Source organism: Oculina patagonica, chromosome 12, assembly GCF_052425735.1.
Source record: "Oculina patagonica isolate OP01 chromosome 12, crgOcupat, whole genome shotgun sequence".
Classification (NCBI taxonomy): Eukaryota; Metazoa; Cnidaria; class Anthozoa; order Scleractinia; family Oculinidae; genus Oculina; species Oculina patagonica.
In genome coordinates, this window is record NC_135769.1 from 26,077,432 (window position 1) to 26,094,772 (window position 17,341).

At 38.4% G+C, this 17,341-nt stretch overlaps 2 protein-coding genes across 2 annotated transcripts; both read left to right on the forward strand.

The window, feature by feature from the left end:
• Positions 1-381: 381 nt before the first annotated feature.
• LOC144633117 (uncharacterized) lies at positions 382-4,342 on the forward strand. The gene is made up of 5 exons (XM_078491908.1): positions 382-493; positions 1,325-1,542; positions 1,877-1,958; positions 2,670-2,819; positions 3,271-4,342. Exons 1-5 carry the CDS (start codon positions 382-384, stop codon positions 3,807-3,809), a joined length of 1,101 nt encoding a protein of 366 aa, XP_078348034.1. The 3' UTR covers positions 3,810-4,342.
• A 7,236-nt stretch (positions 4,343-11,578) lies between these two features.
• On the forward strand, positions 11,579-16,421 carry LOC144631960 (uncharacterized). The gene is made up of 4 exons (XM_078490550.1): positions 11,579-11,722; positions 14,371-14,452; positions 14,960-15,109; positions 15,696-16,421. The coding sequence occupies exons 1-4, from the start codon at positions 11,579-11,581 to the stop codon at positions 16,229-16,231; spliced, it is 912 nt and encodes a 303-aa protein (XP_078346676.1). The 3' UTR covers positions 16,232-16,421.
• Positions 16,422-17,341: the final 920 nt, after the last annotated feature.

Here is a 17,341-nt window from a genome sequence, read left to right on the forward strand (position 1 = left end):
AGAGTAGCTAATATAGCTAATATTTCCGAGTATTTCTGAGTACGCACAGGACAATAGGCAAGGACCAGACCACAATACCGGGAACTCCATGCCCTTCTCTTAACGATAAGTGTGTGGGTTCTTTTACGTCCCCTGCTAACCATAACACTGAAGATGCACGGGACGGGGCCTACGGTTTACCGTCCTTATCGGAGAAGACTAGAATTTCTAACCAATTTTAGATGTCATTGCAAAGGCAGCATATTTTCCTCAGTTATTTTAAGACCCTGAGTGTTGGTCCTGTATGGAACTCGAACTCGACGGTGGTCCGGCGATCTACCAACTTAGCTAACCGGTCGGCGGCACATTTTTCCGTTTTTATTTTTGCAGGGCTTTTTAACGATGTTTCTCAGCATTTACATACCGTTCTTCTTGCTGTTTTTGAGATTTTGCCTCCTTACCCCTGCATTACAGTATTCGGAAAACTGTGGAAGCGTGTTTGAAAGCTATGAAGGTGAGTTACATATCTCACCGTATTGTATCAAACTTTTTTTTCCTATTGAAATTGAAATGGCTGGTCCACTTATTCGTTTAGGAACGACAGCACCGCGTTTATGTTCAATATTATATTCACGATTGCTTGAAACATTCTTTTCCACCTTTCTTCTGGTCTAATACCCCTGATATTTGTGAGTTGAAACAAAACCATCCATAAGGACAAATAACCAAACGTTTCTTACAAGCATGTTATTTTAGTTTCCTTTTAGCTTGATAGTAATATAGTCGACCCTCGCCTTGCGTACACTCTACTATTACGGACACTCGCTATCATAACCAGATCTTGGTGAAAGCTCTAGAGCTTTGACTGGAACTGATTTCCGCTATTACAGACTTTCGTTACTACGGAATTCCGGACATTTTCGTGGTACGAAAATATCATTTTTTATTGTTTTGACTCTCGATAAAGCGGACACCATGAACCGCTCATAGAACATTGTTACGTAATAGTTGCCGTCTGTTTTTGCGTTATTTCTCAAAACGCGCTTCAAAAGGCTAAAATATTTATTTTTGCATCAATTCCTTAAGTAGCGGTATAACAGACTGGTTAGAAATTCTAGTCTTCTCGGATAAGTTGACTGTACTTGTTCAGAAAAATGGGTTCTTGTTTGAGGATAACATTACGCGTTAAACACAAACAGCCTTATTTAGCCTTGTGCTTTATACTCAATGAAAACAGATGGCCTTTTCTGTTAAACGGCCAACTGCAAACAGGTGACATAAATATTTAATCATCTTTAAAACAATGAGGCTCCATTAGCCGTAACTTTGCGGTTCTTTCTTGCAGATTATGCCTTGTTTGATCATACATTCGACACGTTTCACGTTTCCGATGCTTATGAGTGTGCTACAAGATGCATGGAAAATGGAACCTGCCAATCATACAACATTCAGACCAACAAGAGCAGTGCCAACCAACAGTGCGAGTTAAACAACCAATCACGAACTTCGAAACCGCAAGATTTCAAAAAACGACAGGGCTTCAATTATTATGGCTTAGTTCCGGTACAGTCCTAAGTTTTTTTTAGTAGTGAAACACTAGTGAACAGTTTCTCCTTTTAGTTTCAAAAAAGAACAGGGAGGAAGGAGTAAGGAAGTAAAACTAGGGTGATGAGAAGACAAGAATAAAAGGGAGAATGTCTTTCAAAGGGTAGCATGAACCTCAGATCAATAGATTTTGATATGAAACTGTACGAGTCTTTTCCACCTAAAAATCCTAGACTGTTTTAAATGCACTATTATGAACTGCAAAAAGGGGTTCCCGCGCTTCGCATCCCCAACCCCACCATATACCATACATTTATAAAACGTACGTAATAAGTGGCTTTTCTCTCGTTAGGTTTCTTGTGTACCAAATAGTTGCAATACTAAAGAAGATTGCCAATGCCACCCTGGATACAAAGGCAAGAGTTGCCTAACACGTAAGTACGAGTAAAATACCAAATTTCTAATAATGCATTTCACAACGTATACACACTCACTCAATCTTCAACGTATCCTTTGCCACATACGACCATGCGTGCAGTTTGCTAAGGACGATATAAACATCACGCTTCGCAAAACCACGAATGTTGTGCTGATTTAATGAAGTATAATTATCTAATTAACATTTTAAGGCCAAGACTTTTTTTCACTTTATACAATCATAAAGATACTGATGACTTGCTGTGAAGTTTTTTTAAGGAGAATGAGCCAAAAGTTGTAACAACTTCATAACTTCCCCGGAAATCTTTGGCAAACTTCAAAATTGTTCAAAATATAAAAAGTTGCTCGAAATATGAAAAGTTGCCCAAAAGTTGCCGAGCAATTTTGGAAAAGGAAAGTGAGACCAGTATCGTCTATTAGATGTTCAAAACCTCATTTGTTTACAATTATGCAATCAGATCAAATTTCATGGAAGCTGAGTATAAATTTTAAAATGGTTCAGTGGCCAGTCAGTAAATATTTACAATTGGTCTTTTGCCTGTTTTCATTAATTATCACTTCTCTTAGATTAAGCTATTAAAGTCTAAGATTTCAGTATAAGAGAGAAGCACCCTTCAAAGTCCCGTTCGAGCTATCTTTTGATCGGAATCTTTGTATTGAAGTTGTAATTTCGTATCGAAACATGTTTCTTGTTTTTAATATCCCAGCAAGACTTGGATATTTTTCCTCAAATCCTGGCCTTTCCTGTAAGCACATCCGGGACTCTGGAGATTCAAGAGGAGACGGGGAGTACTGGATCGACCCTGAGAAAAACGGAAACCCTTTGAAAGCATACTGTGACATGACAACTGTCGGAGGTGATTATTAACAAAAGTTAACATATTTTTTAAGTGCGTACATATTTCATTCTTATACAACGATTTAGTGGAATTTTTTTTTTAAATTTACAATAAGAGACGAATACACCAGAATACACCACAGTATCAACGACGAGACAAAGTAAAAGTTAGGTGTTAAGATGGATGCAGGGCATAGCAATGTGGAACACAAAGTACTACCTCAAAATTATTCGCTTTGAAATTAGACAATGTTTTAAACGATAAACAGTGTCCGACATAAGTCAACTCACTATCCGCCTAGTTGCGGGACGGCCCCCAAAAAGTCAGGGACTCCGCAGAGTGGTGTTCCCCACAAGTTAATATTAAACACGTAAAGAGGACTATACATATTACAACAGACAAAATTTCGCTTCATTAGACTGTCATTTAATTTTTTTTTTTTTTTGTTTTCTTTTAATTCTCATTTAAGGTGGCTGGCTTCTTGTCGCCAACTTTGTGATAGACAACCCCGGTAACCTCCCTGTCTGGACCGCTGAGACATCATACCGCGGGATCAGCAACTATCACAACAACAGAACTGGCATCTCAACGAGCGCCATGAATGAGCTGAGAACACATTTGCCTTTCACTCAACTAAGATTCCACTGCAGTAAACAACAAGGTCGTACATTTCACGTGGCCACCGTTGCGAACAGCACTGGCGATCTTGTAGTCCAGTACTTCAGCGGTCGGACGAATACCATGCCTTTCTCGTGCAACTCTTTTGTTCGAATGGAAGATGATGACTCTTTTTTGGCTCAGCAGTGCAGCAAGTGGGGAAATGATGGATCACAATTTCCTGGAAAATGGGGACACATAAGCAGACGGGGTGAAACGCGAATGTACGATCACACTGCATTTGTTGCTATGCTTTATCACTGGGTAATCACCGATGGAATTTGGGCATGTGACGACAAAGGAAACAGTGCTTTGTCAACTGGAGATTTTTGGAAAGTTTTCTTGCGATGAAGAAAGAATTTAACTGATTCGTCCTGTCACAAAATGTAAGCAAACGTTATGTATTTGTTTACATAAATGGAAAGGACTCCATAATTATTTCAATGAACAGTTTTGCCTTTTTGAACCGTTTAACGTCGCACCATATCAGTACTAAATCCAAATGTATTTTACTCATCTAATTAACTGCTATTCACCGAAGTGGAGGCAAATATCCACCACTTTTGAAAGGAAGGAAACAGTAACAAGAAAACAACAGGCTATTGCCAGAAAGTTACAACGAGTTTCGTTTGCTAAATGTATTCATGTGGCTTTCAAATTGAAAGTTGCGGGGGGGTTTTGTTTTCACTGAAAAACCAAACGCGGATAGTTTTATAATTGTCATGATTTACAAGTTTAGCGGAGATTGCCGTTGTAAAACTTGCCACTAGAAACTAAGCCTGAAAAAGATGCTGCTGATCGTTAAATCCGAAGAAGAGTTTTTCAAATTCTGAGATTTATCTTCACTTCATGGTACTCCTGTTAGCATAACGGATAGAAACGTGAAAAAGAAACCACAACACAACATTTTGGTGATCGATACGGCTACTAAGATACTTTCAAGCATCGTGAAACCTAAATAAGTCAAACCTAATACAAAACTTAATATATAGTTGGCAGGATTGATTGAAAAATACAACTGTACTGATATTATGCAATAATTATCCTTGTCTTTTGAAAGAGACTGTCGCATTCAGAAATGTGACAGAAAGCGCTGTATACATTGAGACTATGGGGATTGAGGAGGCGTTTACAACTACATGAAGACTTTAGATTTTCAAAACTAATATATAGCTTAGGATACCCTTAGTTCGAGTAGCTTATCAAAGGACCCAAAAGCTCTATTCACTGGTTTAATATGTTTGCACTAAATTTAAAAACTTCTTGATTTATTGACAGTATGAGTTTATACGTCAAGAGTAAAACGTTAAATTTGTTTTCCCTTCAATGCCGAAAAGGACTGCTGAGGGTTTAAAGTAAAAATCATTGTTGACCAGTCATTACCAGCCGTACGGTACCGCCCTAAAAGTAGTTTTATTAAACCAAAAATACTAAAATAGCAGTCAGAAGTTTTAAAAGTAAGCCTTTGCTTTTTGCTATTTTCGAACCGAAGAAGACCGAAAGTTCTCGTCGAAACGTCTTTTACAATTTTAAGTTTGTAAAGATAGCTTTACATTTCATCTAGTTAGTGTCAGAAATATTTTCAAGAATTCGTTAGTATTTTGTTTCCGTTCTCTATTTATTGTCTTATATTTGCTTGCCTTTTTCTAAAAACACTTTGTTTACACGAATACACCTGTAAGATAACTGATGCAATTCAAAAAATAAATACAACAAATGTCGAATGTTGTTGAATTTTTGGTAGTAGCGTTATAATTAGTGATCGCTTGTGGCATTTCTACTTTTTCTCGAAACTCTCCTTTCATAAAAATAACAAACGAAAAGATGGCGGGAGGTTCGCAGGTGTTGCGGCGAAGTTCATTCTTTTCTTTTGCAGGACTATCTCGGCATCGCTGAAGCACCTTGACTGGAAAACGGTTGAAAACCATTGGATATTCACCCAAAATCCACCGAAGTAACGTTTATCCAAACTAAATTACATCCCTTAACCATTTTGCTCATTATCTAGGAATTTACTAGCCTCTCACGCAGTCGTTCTTAGGGGCGCCCCTAAGAACGTCTGCGTGGGAGGCTAAGAATTTACCGTCCTACTTCAAAGACAAAAACACAACTGCAAAACGATATATCTTCATTTGTTCGGAATTTGTTCCTTAATATCGCACCACGGCCACCAGTTCGACCTAAACTAGTTTTCGCCTGTTGTGTTCTTTGCAGTTTTCCTCGTAGTAATGCTTAATGGTTGGGGCCGCAGGACAAATTAATAATTGGTTCATGCTTTAGCGTGCACTATCGAGTTATGGTGCACGCGGGAAGTTTGGAGAGCGGCACGAAAAAGCGTAAGAGTTGCCCGAGGCGAGGCAACTCTAGCTTCTTGAGTGCTCTCTAAACTTCCCAAGTGCACCATACGCGAATGTGTGCAGCTCAAAGAATGAACCAATTGTTTTATAACATTGACGGTGGAATTTTGCATCAAAACCGGCCGCGGAAAAACAAAATAACTGTGTTTATTGTGTACAGTGTGAGAAAATAAACATAGCGGTCGAGCGATAAATTATACATGTACAAGTTTACACGAGTGGTGCAGTTGGTGTCAAATTGCTAAAAAAACTGACCAAGTTTATTCGGTGGCAGAGCAAAGGGAAAAAACCTGACGAAATCAGCAAATGAAACAAAACAGCCTTGAACAGCCGAGCAGATTCCGAGGGTTAAAGGAGTCAAAGAATTCGGTTCTATGCTTAGTTTTTAGTATTTTTCTAGACCAATTTCATTCGTGGTTGCAGAATTAGGGTCGTGATGAAAATAAACGTTTTTCTTTTGAAAACGGTAGTTGAATAAATCGCCCGATGAATAAATTTTTCCCGAGCGGCAAAAATCACAACAGAGCCAGTGACGTTTTGGTGTAACGCTTAAAATTCAAAAACTTTCGTTCGGTAGCTAGGTTTTAGTGTCATCGAACCGTTTTCAGTCATGGTTGGCCCATTCTTCCACGTTAGGGCCGTGAACAAAATGATCTTCGTCCTTCGAGACTCGCACTTTAGTTGTTGTTGTTTGAATGAAGAAAAGCATACAAACAACTTTGATGGCAAAATCGAATTTATTTTCTCTTTCGCTCTCCGTCTCGTAATAAGAAACAGCTTACCTTGTAGCTCGTATCCTTGGAAAAATATTCAAAGGATTCACTCTCCATATTCCGAAGATAAGATGTTATTGCTTTCGCAAAAAACAGCGTGCGAGCTTTAAGGTCTCCGCACACGTGGGGACAAGACGCAGGGGCATGTTGCAGCAACATGTAGTAGCGACAAAATCATGTATTGTTCACACTGCGGGGACATGAAGCAGGGACGTGTAGCGGGGACACGTAGCAGCAACAAAATCGAAATGTGTACACATACAAGTAACTGTAGCGGGGACATGCCCCAGGGACATGTCGCAGCGACACGTCCCCTCGCGTGTGGGGATAATTTTTGGCACGTGCAACACGAATTCCTGCAACATTTTGTCCCTGCGACATGTTGCACAAAGTTCAACGAGTTGAATTCCGTGCAACATGTCGCAGGGACAAAACAGCTTTAAAGTTTGTGTTGCGCGTGCCAAAAATAATCAGCACACACGAGGGAACGTGTCGCTGCGACATGTCCCAGGAACATGTCCCCGGTACATTTTCGTGCGTGTGTACACATTGTGATTTTGTTTCTGCTACATGTCCCCGCTTCACGTCCCCTCAGTGTGAACAACACATGATTTTGTCGCTGCTACATGTCGCTGCGAAGTGTCCCTGCGTCTTGTCCTCACGTGTGCGGAGACCTTTACTCAGTGAGATTTTCACTCGTCGATTACGTCATCGGCGTGCACTATCGGGATTTTAAGCACGCTTACGTATACTGAATTTGATTGCGCGGATCTGCTAGCTATGTTATAATAGAGATTAGTTATATAGTTATCGGCCGTTTCATCTGATGTACTCTACAATTTTTGCAACAATAAAAGCTAGCGCTTACTTCAAAGTTATATACAGTCACGTTAATAACATCCTGTACACCTGCTGATCACTCTCGTTTAACGCGTTTCTTACCAAATAAAGTCTTGTGTTAATTAAAAAAATCAAACCATTCAACGTTTCGGTCAACTTTCAGGACCTTTCTTGTAACTCGTTCATTAACAAACCATAACTTTTACAATTTTTTTATTCACAGAATGTCGCGTCTTTATGCACTGATCATTGAAATTATGAACAAAGACCCAATCACCAGCCAGCTGTGTGAGTGGATTGGCAGCCAGCTACGATACTCCTGATTTTCCGTCTGCAATCAGTCACAAAAACGAGGTTAAGGGGGAAAAATAGTACGCTAAACTACTAATCCAGAGCAGTTGCTAAGGGGTTGCTTAAGACTGTGCATGTTTTTTGTGGCAACGATTTTGTGGCGTTTTTTAACGCTAAAATGGTGAATTCCATTCGGGGCCACCTATATCATTGCGCGTGCGAAACTAGTGCCAGTCCCAAACCATAAAAGAAAACATAACTTTTTTCGTGCTATGTGAAACTCTTGTAGGACCTTTCAGTGGAACAAACCTGTGCAAAAAGCTCATCCGTATAAGGTCTGGTTTTAAAAGTATGACGATTAGATACCCTCCTTAGCAACAAAGTATGACGATTAGATACCCTCCTTAGCAACAAATTGGTAGTTAATCCTCAGAGATGACGGTCGCCCTGACTTGACTTGATAAAAGAACGACGGTAAGATATAAAAGCCCTCATAACTATTTTAGTTGCTTAGTGCACCGTACAAAATTACAGCAAACCATTGATTAAAATTGACCACGTGATATTAATGTGCAGTAGAACCCCGGTTACTCGAACTCTGAAGGGAATCGAAAAACCATTCGAGTTAGCGGGGTTTCGAGTTATCGGGGTCGATTGAATATTTATTTTGCCAAGTTAATAATCGATAGTTTACTAATTTTTTCAACACTTTAGTATACAGTACAGTGTAAATTGAACTTATCTCGTCAGTCTAAACACGACCATGCATTCGTATGAGAAGAGTGGAAAATGGCTGTCAAATATGTAAACTGTTCGTTGCTCTAATCAATGGGCAACCGTGGCGAGTTGCAGGAACCGGAATTCGAGTTATCGGGGTAAATTAAACCCAGCTTTCGACCAAGAAAACGAAATTTTGTCAGAGTTAGCTGGGTTTTCGAGATTTCCGAGTTCGAGTTGACCGAGTGAAAATGACTGAAAAGAAGTGTCAAATCCAAGGAAAATGAAAGTTAGTTCAGATTAGCGGGGTGTTCGAGTTATAATTCACGGTGATTGTCCTTTACAAGCCGCAGTTCTATTCTCGCCTAGAACTTGATAAAATTCTTAATACGAGAACTTTAATTTACAAGTAATTTAGTGAAAAAAGTGCAGATTATAGAAGGAAAACCCAACACGATATCTTCCAAGTTATTGCGGTAATATTTCTAGATCCTTACAATGCTTAATATTAACTTGTAAATTGCAGCAACTTTTGATATTTGGGAACAAGTAGTTAAATTTAAGCATAATGTTTATTTTCAAGTGTCCCCAGTTAAGCTTTTTCATAATGTAAACACTTTGATACTTCAATAAGTTTTTTTTTTTTTTCATTTACTCATTTCATGAATTAGGGTCAAATTTATACCACCCAAGCTCAAGAACAAATACATTGAAAAACACTGTTTACATTATGGCAATTTATTTTTTTGGAGAAACCTTTCAAATCATTGAAAACAACTAAGTGTGTCCTCTTTTTTTTAAAGCAAGAATAAAACAATAAAATTATTGTTATTTGCAATCAGACCACGTTTCTTAAAATAACATCGCCTATTCTGTTCTTCGCTCAAATTAATTTGTAAAGGACTAAGTCATCCCTCTTTTACTTCTACATCCTTGTATACATTAACATGGGAAGATTTAAAAAAACTATTACGGTTCATTTAGCTTCCGTGCTGATAAAAAATTATCGTGTTGCTTAGTTCCTAAATTCATCAATAATCTAGTTTTGTTAATATTTTGTCTTCATTTTTGTTTTTCATTATCAGCCTTAAGAAAATCAAAATTATCAGTCATTGTAATTAAACGTCGGCCAGGCGTCGAACGTGCCAGTAGCATGTTGGAAATTAAAATTAGGGAGTAGTAATTGCTCCTATTATTATACCTGAAAAAAGAGGTTCTAGCTAGGGCTGGCCGCTTACGAGAATTAATTCTTGTTAGCGAACAACCACTAAGAATATAGAAGTTGGTCGCCTGCGTTGTTTTGCTAGACAAAAAGAAGATAAATTAAAAATACATTTAACCACCATGCCAATGTTTAATAATTTATTGTGAAGGTCTTTGACATTAGGAGGCCGATTTATTACCTTTTTAATTTAGTCGTAGCGACTGCTTTAAAGTCACAAGGTAAAGTTTTGGAACCAGATAAAAATCTGTTGCATCCAATTTTTTACAATTACATTTGGAATGAAGCATTAAATGTAAGTTAGTATTCTTGCAATTGCCTTGAGTTTGATATACCCACAATTGGCAAAAACGCTTTTGTATTGTCTAAACTTTTTTTTATTTTCTCAGGAAATTTTTAACGATGTTTCTAAGCATTTATATCCCGTTCTTCTTGGTGTTCTTGAGGTTCTGCCTCCTTACCCCTGCATCACAGTATTCGGAAAACTGTGGAAGCGTGTTTGAAAGCTATGAAGGTGAGTTAGATACGTTCGATATCACAGAGTCGGCAAGAGGTTTCAGGTTCAAGCTATTACATTGAAATATAACTTTTTTTTTAAACTTTACCTATTAGTTATTTATCTTACAGAAACTGGGGGTACCCTTAATCGCTTCGTTGCACATCACCTTTTTTACACGCAACAATTACTTAGAATATCATTACGATTATATTCACGATTGCTTGATAAATTCACGTTTCCGAAGATTTTTTCTTATTTTAATTTACACTGGGGACAGAAAGAAAGTTATTGCTCAATTCAAAACAAGAAAAATGAGAAAATAACGATTTACCTCTCTGGCGCATAAAGAAAGAGCCGCCTTAGCTTTTTTAATGCGCGCGTTAATCACGCGTAAAATTATGTCCAATCAGTAGGATGCACAATGCAATACAAGGGAACAAATGACCTTAAATGGTAAATTTTGTCCTATAGTTGGACTTAGCCTTATGGTTTAACTATAAGTTAACATGTGTATTCTAAATTAAGAAAGAGTTTTTCTTTTCCACTTTTCCTCTGGTCTTTCCTGATATTTTTGGCATTGTGAAACCAAACCATCCATAACTATTCATTGCTCCCTGCCGATTATCCAGGGCAAAGCGGCAAACGTTTCTTACAAGCACGTTCAAGAAGTTTCATTTATATTTAAAGGAAATAGAGGATAATACATGGTTGCGGGAGATATGAATTTATCTTCGAGTGTTCAATCGAAGCTCACGAGTGAGCGCAGGGAGTGAGAATCGGATTGAACGAGAGATAATTTCATTCTCCGCACCATTATTATTCTTTTTATTATTAAACCTACTAATTACGATGTTTTTACGATTTTACGGTGATTTCCGACCATTTTCCGAGATTTCCGAAAATTTTCAAAATGTTGTCGAAGGACGAATGATCCATTTTCCGAAAATTCCGAAGCCAGAGCGAAGAGCGAGGAGATCCGGAGATTTCGACAAGATCGACGCCCGAGCATGCAAACCTACAAGCTGATTGTCAGATATCACACATGTGGATTCATTTTTATCCATGGTGATCGATTTTTCTCGATTTGCTACCACTCGCTAAAACATGCAGTTTGTATAATAATAATAATTACTAGCGCAGAAAAGGCCGCTGCTTGTTGGAAGATAAAATTTCGCAATAGGCTCAATGACCTTTTTTGTCTTCTCGTTTTAACTATCAAACGTGCGCGGCTCGGGGTAAAGCTAAGACATTTCTGTTAAACGGCCAACTGCAAACATATGACATATTTATTTAATCATCGTTCAAACAATGATGCTTCATTAGCCGTAACGTTGCAATTATTTCTCGCAGATTATGCCTTGTTTAATCACACATTCGACGCAATCCACGTTTCTGATGTTTCCGAGTGTGCTACAAGATGCATGGGAAATGGCGCCTGCCAATCATACAACATTCAGACTGGGAACAGTGCCAACAAGCAGTGCGAGTTAAACAACCAATCACGCACTTCGAAACCGAAAGATTTTAAACAAAGACGGGGATTCAATTATTATGGATTAGTTCCGGTACAGTTCTTCCTTTTTTTTTTCTTTAGGGAAACATTAGTAAGTAGTTTCTATTTCAGTTTTCCCAAAAAAGAACCAATCAGATTCGCGGATTTTTTTTATTGATTTTTTTTTTTTTTTTTTATGTACCCCACTAATTAAGAAATAGAAAACATGTTCCGTGTTTCTATCGAGTTATAGAAACACGAGTGGAAGTTTGGGAGAACGAGAAATGCTGTGGGAACACGAGTCGATAGACGAGTGTTTCCACAGCTTTTTCGAGTTCTCCCAAACTTTCACGAGTGTTTCTATAACTCGATAGAAACACGGAAAACATGTTTTCTATTTCTTTTAGAAAACAGCACAAAGAAAATAACGCACATCAAAGTAATATTTAGCGCTTTATTTAACATCAAAACGTAGATTCTCTTCACCTCGCGGTTTCACGTCATGAACATAATCAACCAATCATAGTAAGGGAGTCGATGAACAGAAATAAATCAACTGTTCAACATTTGCTTCAAGGCTAAAATTCACCGTTTTTTTGCCAAAGAAACAAAGAAAACAGGCCCCAAAGTTAACGTAATTATGAGAAATAACTAAGCCGATGGTTTAACTGAAGTCCAGCACTGGAAGGAGTCAAGAATTGTGGTTTTATTTCGCTTCATCGAACTAACCGAATGGTTTGACGATCGACACTGCCGATCGAGCGACTCGAACCTTGGAGGTGAAAGTGCATTATTTTTCTGTTAAAAGAAGTTTGTCTCGGCATTCTGGACGAATAACTTGTCCTGTTGAGGAGCTGTGAATAGTTTTGAAGTGCTACAAAGCCTAGAATGGAGTGAAGTTGCGCCAATTCATAAACTTCTTTGAAAGGTCAGCCGCTTCGATAATTTCTTTCACAGACAATTTTTGAATGTGTAGCGGGCTCTGTAAACATCTTACTCGCTTGTTTTCAAGTGTGCAAATATTTGTTTAGTCTTAACCTGGTTTTTGTCAGCTGTGACATTAAAATTTGGCACAATTCTTAGTTGTTATTTTTGCATTGCTTATTTCAGCGCCGTGAATATTGATTGCCGTGTCTACGACAACTGTCTGTGTCTCCATCGAGTTATAGAAACACAATTTTTAACCAATCAGCGCACGTATTTACTTTGTGCTATTTTCTAAACATTTATATCGAGGGAAGACTGAGTACCCAAGACTATTTGGAGTGCGCTACGGTCTGTTGTTAGAGAAATTTCCCTTCATGCCAAGGAGAATTATTTGGCCATTTCAATTTATTCTGATTGATCATCGTGAAATTCAGAGGCTAAATATAAACGTGAGACCGTGAGTTAGCGTTCGTCGAGGTCGTCATTTAGTTCTCACAGCAACTTAAAAATTTGGTGCTTCCAGTTAGGTTTCCAAAAATGTAAAACAACAGAGCAACCTGTGTGTCATTCTTGTAAGCTGGTAAGGCATGTTAAATCTAGTGGTATGTAGGTCTTCGAAGAGCACAAAGTTCTTTCGTAAAGTGACTAATAGCGGAGCTCCTAAGCGTAGCACCATAACCATGAAAGAAGGAACACTATCGAAATGAGTTTTCATGGTCAACATGGATAGCGGCATGGTTCGCGGGCGCGTACATACGGCGTACATACGTACGGAGTCGCGCAACATGGCGGCCATAGTTTGATGGTAGAAAGAGTGAAGCAAGAAGGCCGTATAAAGGCGGCCGTATAAAGGCGGCCGTTAAAATTTAAAGAGGTTTGAAAAGAAAAACAAGAAGCAATGAAACAAAATGTGGCTGAAAATTACGTGTAGAAAGTAATCGACCGCCAAAAAAGTGGACATTGAGAGCCATAATCGATCGATGACTTTCGTGTCTATCTGTAAAGCCAGCATCGTACATGAAGGAGCATTCGAAAACTAAATCGGGTTGATATAATAAACAAACCATTTTATTGCTACGGGGTAAAAAAAAAAAAAAAAAAAAAACTTGACCCTCTGGGATGTGAACTCACGACCTCCCGAGCCGCAGACTGGCACCTTACCGATTGAGCTAATCCGACAGACTCTGTAATGCACGTTGAATATATCCTATATCAATGTCATAGATATTGTGGAGTCTACTAAACTGCTGCGAAACTATAACAGGATCGCGAAACTATTTTCTATTGCCAGAAAGCAGATAATTTACTGTTCTCTAAAGTAATTTTTCGTGCCATGAGTAATGATTTTGCCCCGCTTTAAGATTATTATTTTTGTCGTACTGCTGACATTCAGTTTAACCGTGAGCTATTTAAATTTGTCTTGCACCAATAAACCGCCATAAAGTTAACATTAGTACTTTGACCGCTTATTCACTAGAATGAAAACATTGTAAGCTCCAGTGAAAATTAAATAAATGGGGAGCTCCGCTTTTAGGCGTGCCTAAATCTATATATTATTGGAAGGGATTTAGATAGCAGGATACTATTACATAATAAAGGCTTAAGCTGTTAAAGCAATAATTAGAGAAAAAGGTGAACAATCAGGGAGAAGGAAGAAATTGCCAAAGATAATAGGGAGGAGGGAGAAAAAAAATTAAAAAGGGAGATAAGATGTTTGAATGCCCGTTCCTCTCCCCTCTATACCATACATTTATTAAATAAAACGTACGTAACACCTTGATCTTTTCTCGTTAGATCTCATGTGTTCCAAATAACTGCAATGCTAAAGAAGACTGCCAATGTCACCCTGCATACAAAGGCAAGAGTTGTATGACACGTAAGTGCGAGCTGGACGTCACTTAGGAAGATATAAACACCACGCTTCCCACGACCAAAAATGTTCAGCTGCTTGGCTAAGGAGACTGCAATTGTCTAATGATGGAAATTATACACCGTACCTTTCCTTTTTTTCATATAGCAAGCAGCGAACAAAAATGTGTTGTCAGTGGCCGTGAGATCAGCGTCGTCTATTTAGATGTTTCAAGCTCTAAAACTTGTTTGTTTCCTTTTATGCAATCAGATTAAATATCATAGACAATGTCAGTAAATATTTCCTTTTTTCGCCTGTTTCCATTGATTATCGGCTCTCTACTAAAGACTTCCTAGGAGCTTTATGTGTTTTAACGAAAGTGTTTTAACGAGGCTTAACGAGCTACGTCGTAGCTCCTGAACTCTTCGTGGGTAAATAAACTATGTTTTTTTCTTTGTCTATGATATAAGCTCTATATTTAATTATTGTTTTATTATCATGAAAGCATATCTCTCGCTTTTTCATTATTCTCAGCGAGACTTGGATATTTTCCCTCAAATCCTGGACTTTCTTGTAAGAACATCCGGGACTCTGGAGACTCAAGAGGAGATGGAGAGTACTGGATCGACCCTGAGAAAAACGGAAACCCTTTGAAAGTCTACTGTGACATGACAACTGACGGAGGTGATATTTCATTTAGAAAGGCATTATCAAGAAATATTTAACAGAAGTCCAGAGTTTTCTGTAAAATTTATTAAAGTGCCATAAGCGCGTACATGCAGACAAAAATCACAATACATATATACTTTATTGTATTGCTTCCCCTTGGGGGCTCTTCCGCCATAAAGAAATTAAAAAGATAGAAGATAAAAATATTTACAATAGAAAAGAAGAAAAAAAAAATCATAAAAAGGGGTATAGTTGGAATAAAATTCGCAATTAAAACTATGTACATTACAATTATAAAAGGGTATTTACAAATTTAAAATATGTTTAAAAATTCTCTTTTTAAAAAGGTTCAGGTCATTTGTCTCTCTAATGTTCTTAGCAAGTCATTAAAGAGCTTCGCCCCACGGTAGGCAAAAGATCTCTACCCTGTTTTTAGTCTACGCTTCGGCAGCTCAAGATCGCTTTTCTGCTTGGTGTTACGTGGGTGTATGATTGAACGTCGCTGAAATCGAAGATAGCTTGGAGTGAAATTAAACCTGGAGAACATTGTGCTTCGTAGACTGTCGTGTATTTTTATTTTTTTGTTTTCTTTCAATTTTAGGTGGCTGGCTACTTGTCGCCAATTTTGTGATTAACAACCCCAGTAGCCTCCCTGTTTGGACCGCTGAGACATCATACCGCGGGATCAGCAACTATCACAACAACAGAATGGGCATCCCAACGAGCGCCATGAATGAGCTGAGAACACACTTTTCTTTTACACAGCTGAGATTCCACTGCAGAAAACAAAAGGTTCGTACGTTCCACGTGACCACGGTCGCCAATAGCACTGGTGAAGCTGTAGTCCAGTACTTCAGCGGGCAGACGGATACCATGCCTTACTCGTGCAACTCTTTTGTTCGAATGGAAGATGACGACTCTTTCTTGGCCCAGCAGTGTAGCAAGTGGGGAAATGATGGAGCGCAATTTGCTGGAAAATGGGGACACAAAAGCAAAATAGGTGAACCGCGCATGTATGACCATGCTGCATTTGTTGCTTATGCTTATCACTGGATACTCACCGGAGGAGTCTGGTCATGCGATGACAAGAACGCACCTTTGTCAGCTGGAGATTTTTGGAAAGTTTTAGTACGTTAAAGAAAGGACGTCACAACTGCCTGTTGCAAAATGACCAGATACACTGTTAAGCAACATTACAGCACTAACTGACCAACTTTTCAGGAAATAATGGTTTGGCCTTGTGTTACTTTCAGCGTCGCATCAGTACCAATTCGACCATAGCAGATATTTGCATATCTAAATAATATTTACATAGGCTTTTTTGCCTCCCCACAAAAAAACAGTGAGTTTGTTTCCCTCCAACACTAATGTCGAGGAGGACCAGTTAGGCAGTAAGGCACTACCTCTATTATTATTCAGGGCTAGGGGCATTGTTGTCACCTGTTATCTATTGTTTTAAGAACCAATGAATAAACTCGTTCCGGGAGGTAGTGGGCGACCCCAGTTAGGGTCGGGATAGCCAAACTTAGTGTTAGGCCAGTTGTTAAGTGCCTTATGTTATCCTGGCACATATATATTCTCACACTCCCTTTAATTTCTTAACATGTTTATTTTTTTTCTTGGAACTCTGCTTTTTTTTGTAAATAGTACATGAAATACGTGGTTTATCCACAAGCAGCACATAAGATTGATATTAACGTATGTGATATTGATATTTACGATATCCTGTATATTTATCCTCATTCCAATAAATAATGTGTATATAAATTATGTCAAAAGTTTTATATTGCATTTTTGACAATGGAGTCACAGTGTTAGTTCCAGGTTGGATTTGTGAAATTGTAAATCTAAGATGCGTGTGTGAGGTGACCCTCTAAAAAAAGCTTATTATTCTTGGTTTTTACGTGACGTTATCAGAATTCTAACAGCCAGAATCGCAAGACCACTAGGCTGAGTTTTTATCCTTCGATGGCTATTAGAATTCCATAATGTATATCTTGTTGAGGATTTTCAGCTCGATAGCATCCGTCTTCTTCACGTAAACTTAAAAAATGCACCATCCTGTGAATTCTAACAATCTGAACAGTTGAGGTTTTGCGACAATTGTTTATGTGAATGTTTACTTGTTCATGGGGCTGAACTAACCGCTTTTTATAGCAGAAAGGATTGCCAGATGTTTTCATTGATATCCGGTCGCAATGTTGGTGCCCCGGTGCATGGGCACCAACATGGCGTTTCCATGCTGTA

Bases quoted from the DNA above. Each gene is read 5' to 3' on its own strand.
- LOC144633117 (XM_078491908.1), top strand. From the start codon at position 382: ATGTTTCTCAGCATTTACATACCGTTCTTCTTGCTGTTTTTGAGATTT. The intron at 1,959-2,669 runs GTAAGTACGAGT...TTAATATCCCAG, and splicing joins AGGCAAGAGTTGCCTAACAC to CAAGACTTGGATATTTTTCC. The intron at 2,820-3,270 runs GTGATTATTAAC...TTCTCATTTAAG, and splicing joins TGACATGACAACTGTCGGAG to GTGGCTGGCTTCTTGTCGCC.
- LOC144631960 (XM_078490550.1), top strand. From the start codon at position 11,579: ATGGGAAATGGCGCCTGCCAATCATACAACATTCAGACTGGGAACAGT. The intron at 14,453-14,959 runs GTAAGTGCGAGC...CATTATTCTCAG, and splicing joins AGGCAAGAGTTGTATGACAC to CGAGACTTGGATATTTTCCC. The intron at 15,110-15,695 runs GTGATATTTCAT...TTTCAATTTTAG, and splicing joins TGACATGACAACTGACGGAG to GTGGCTGGCTACTTGTCGCC.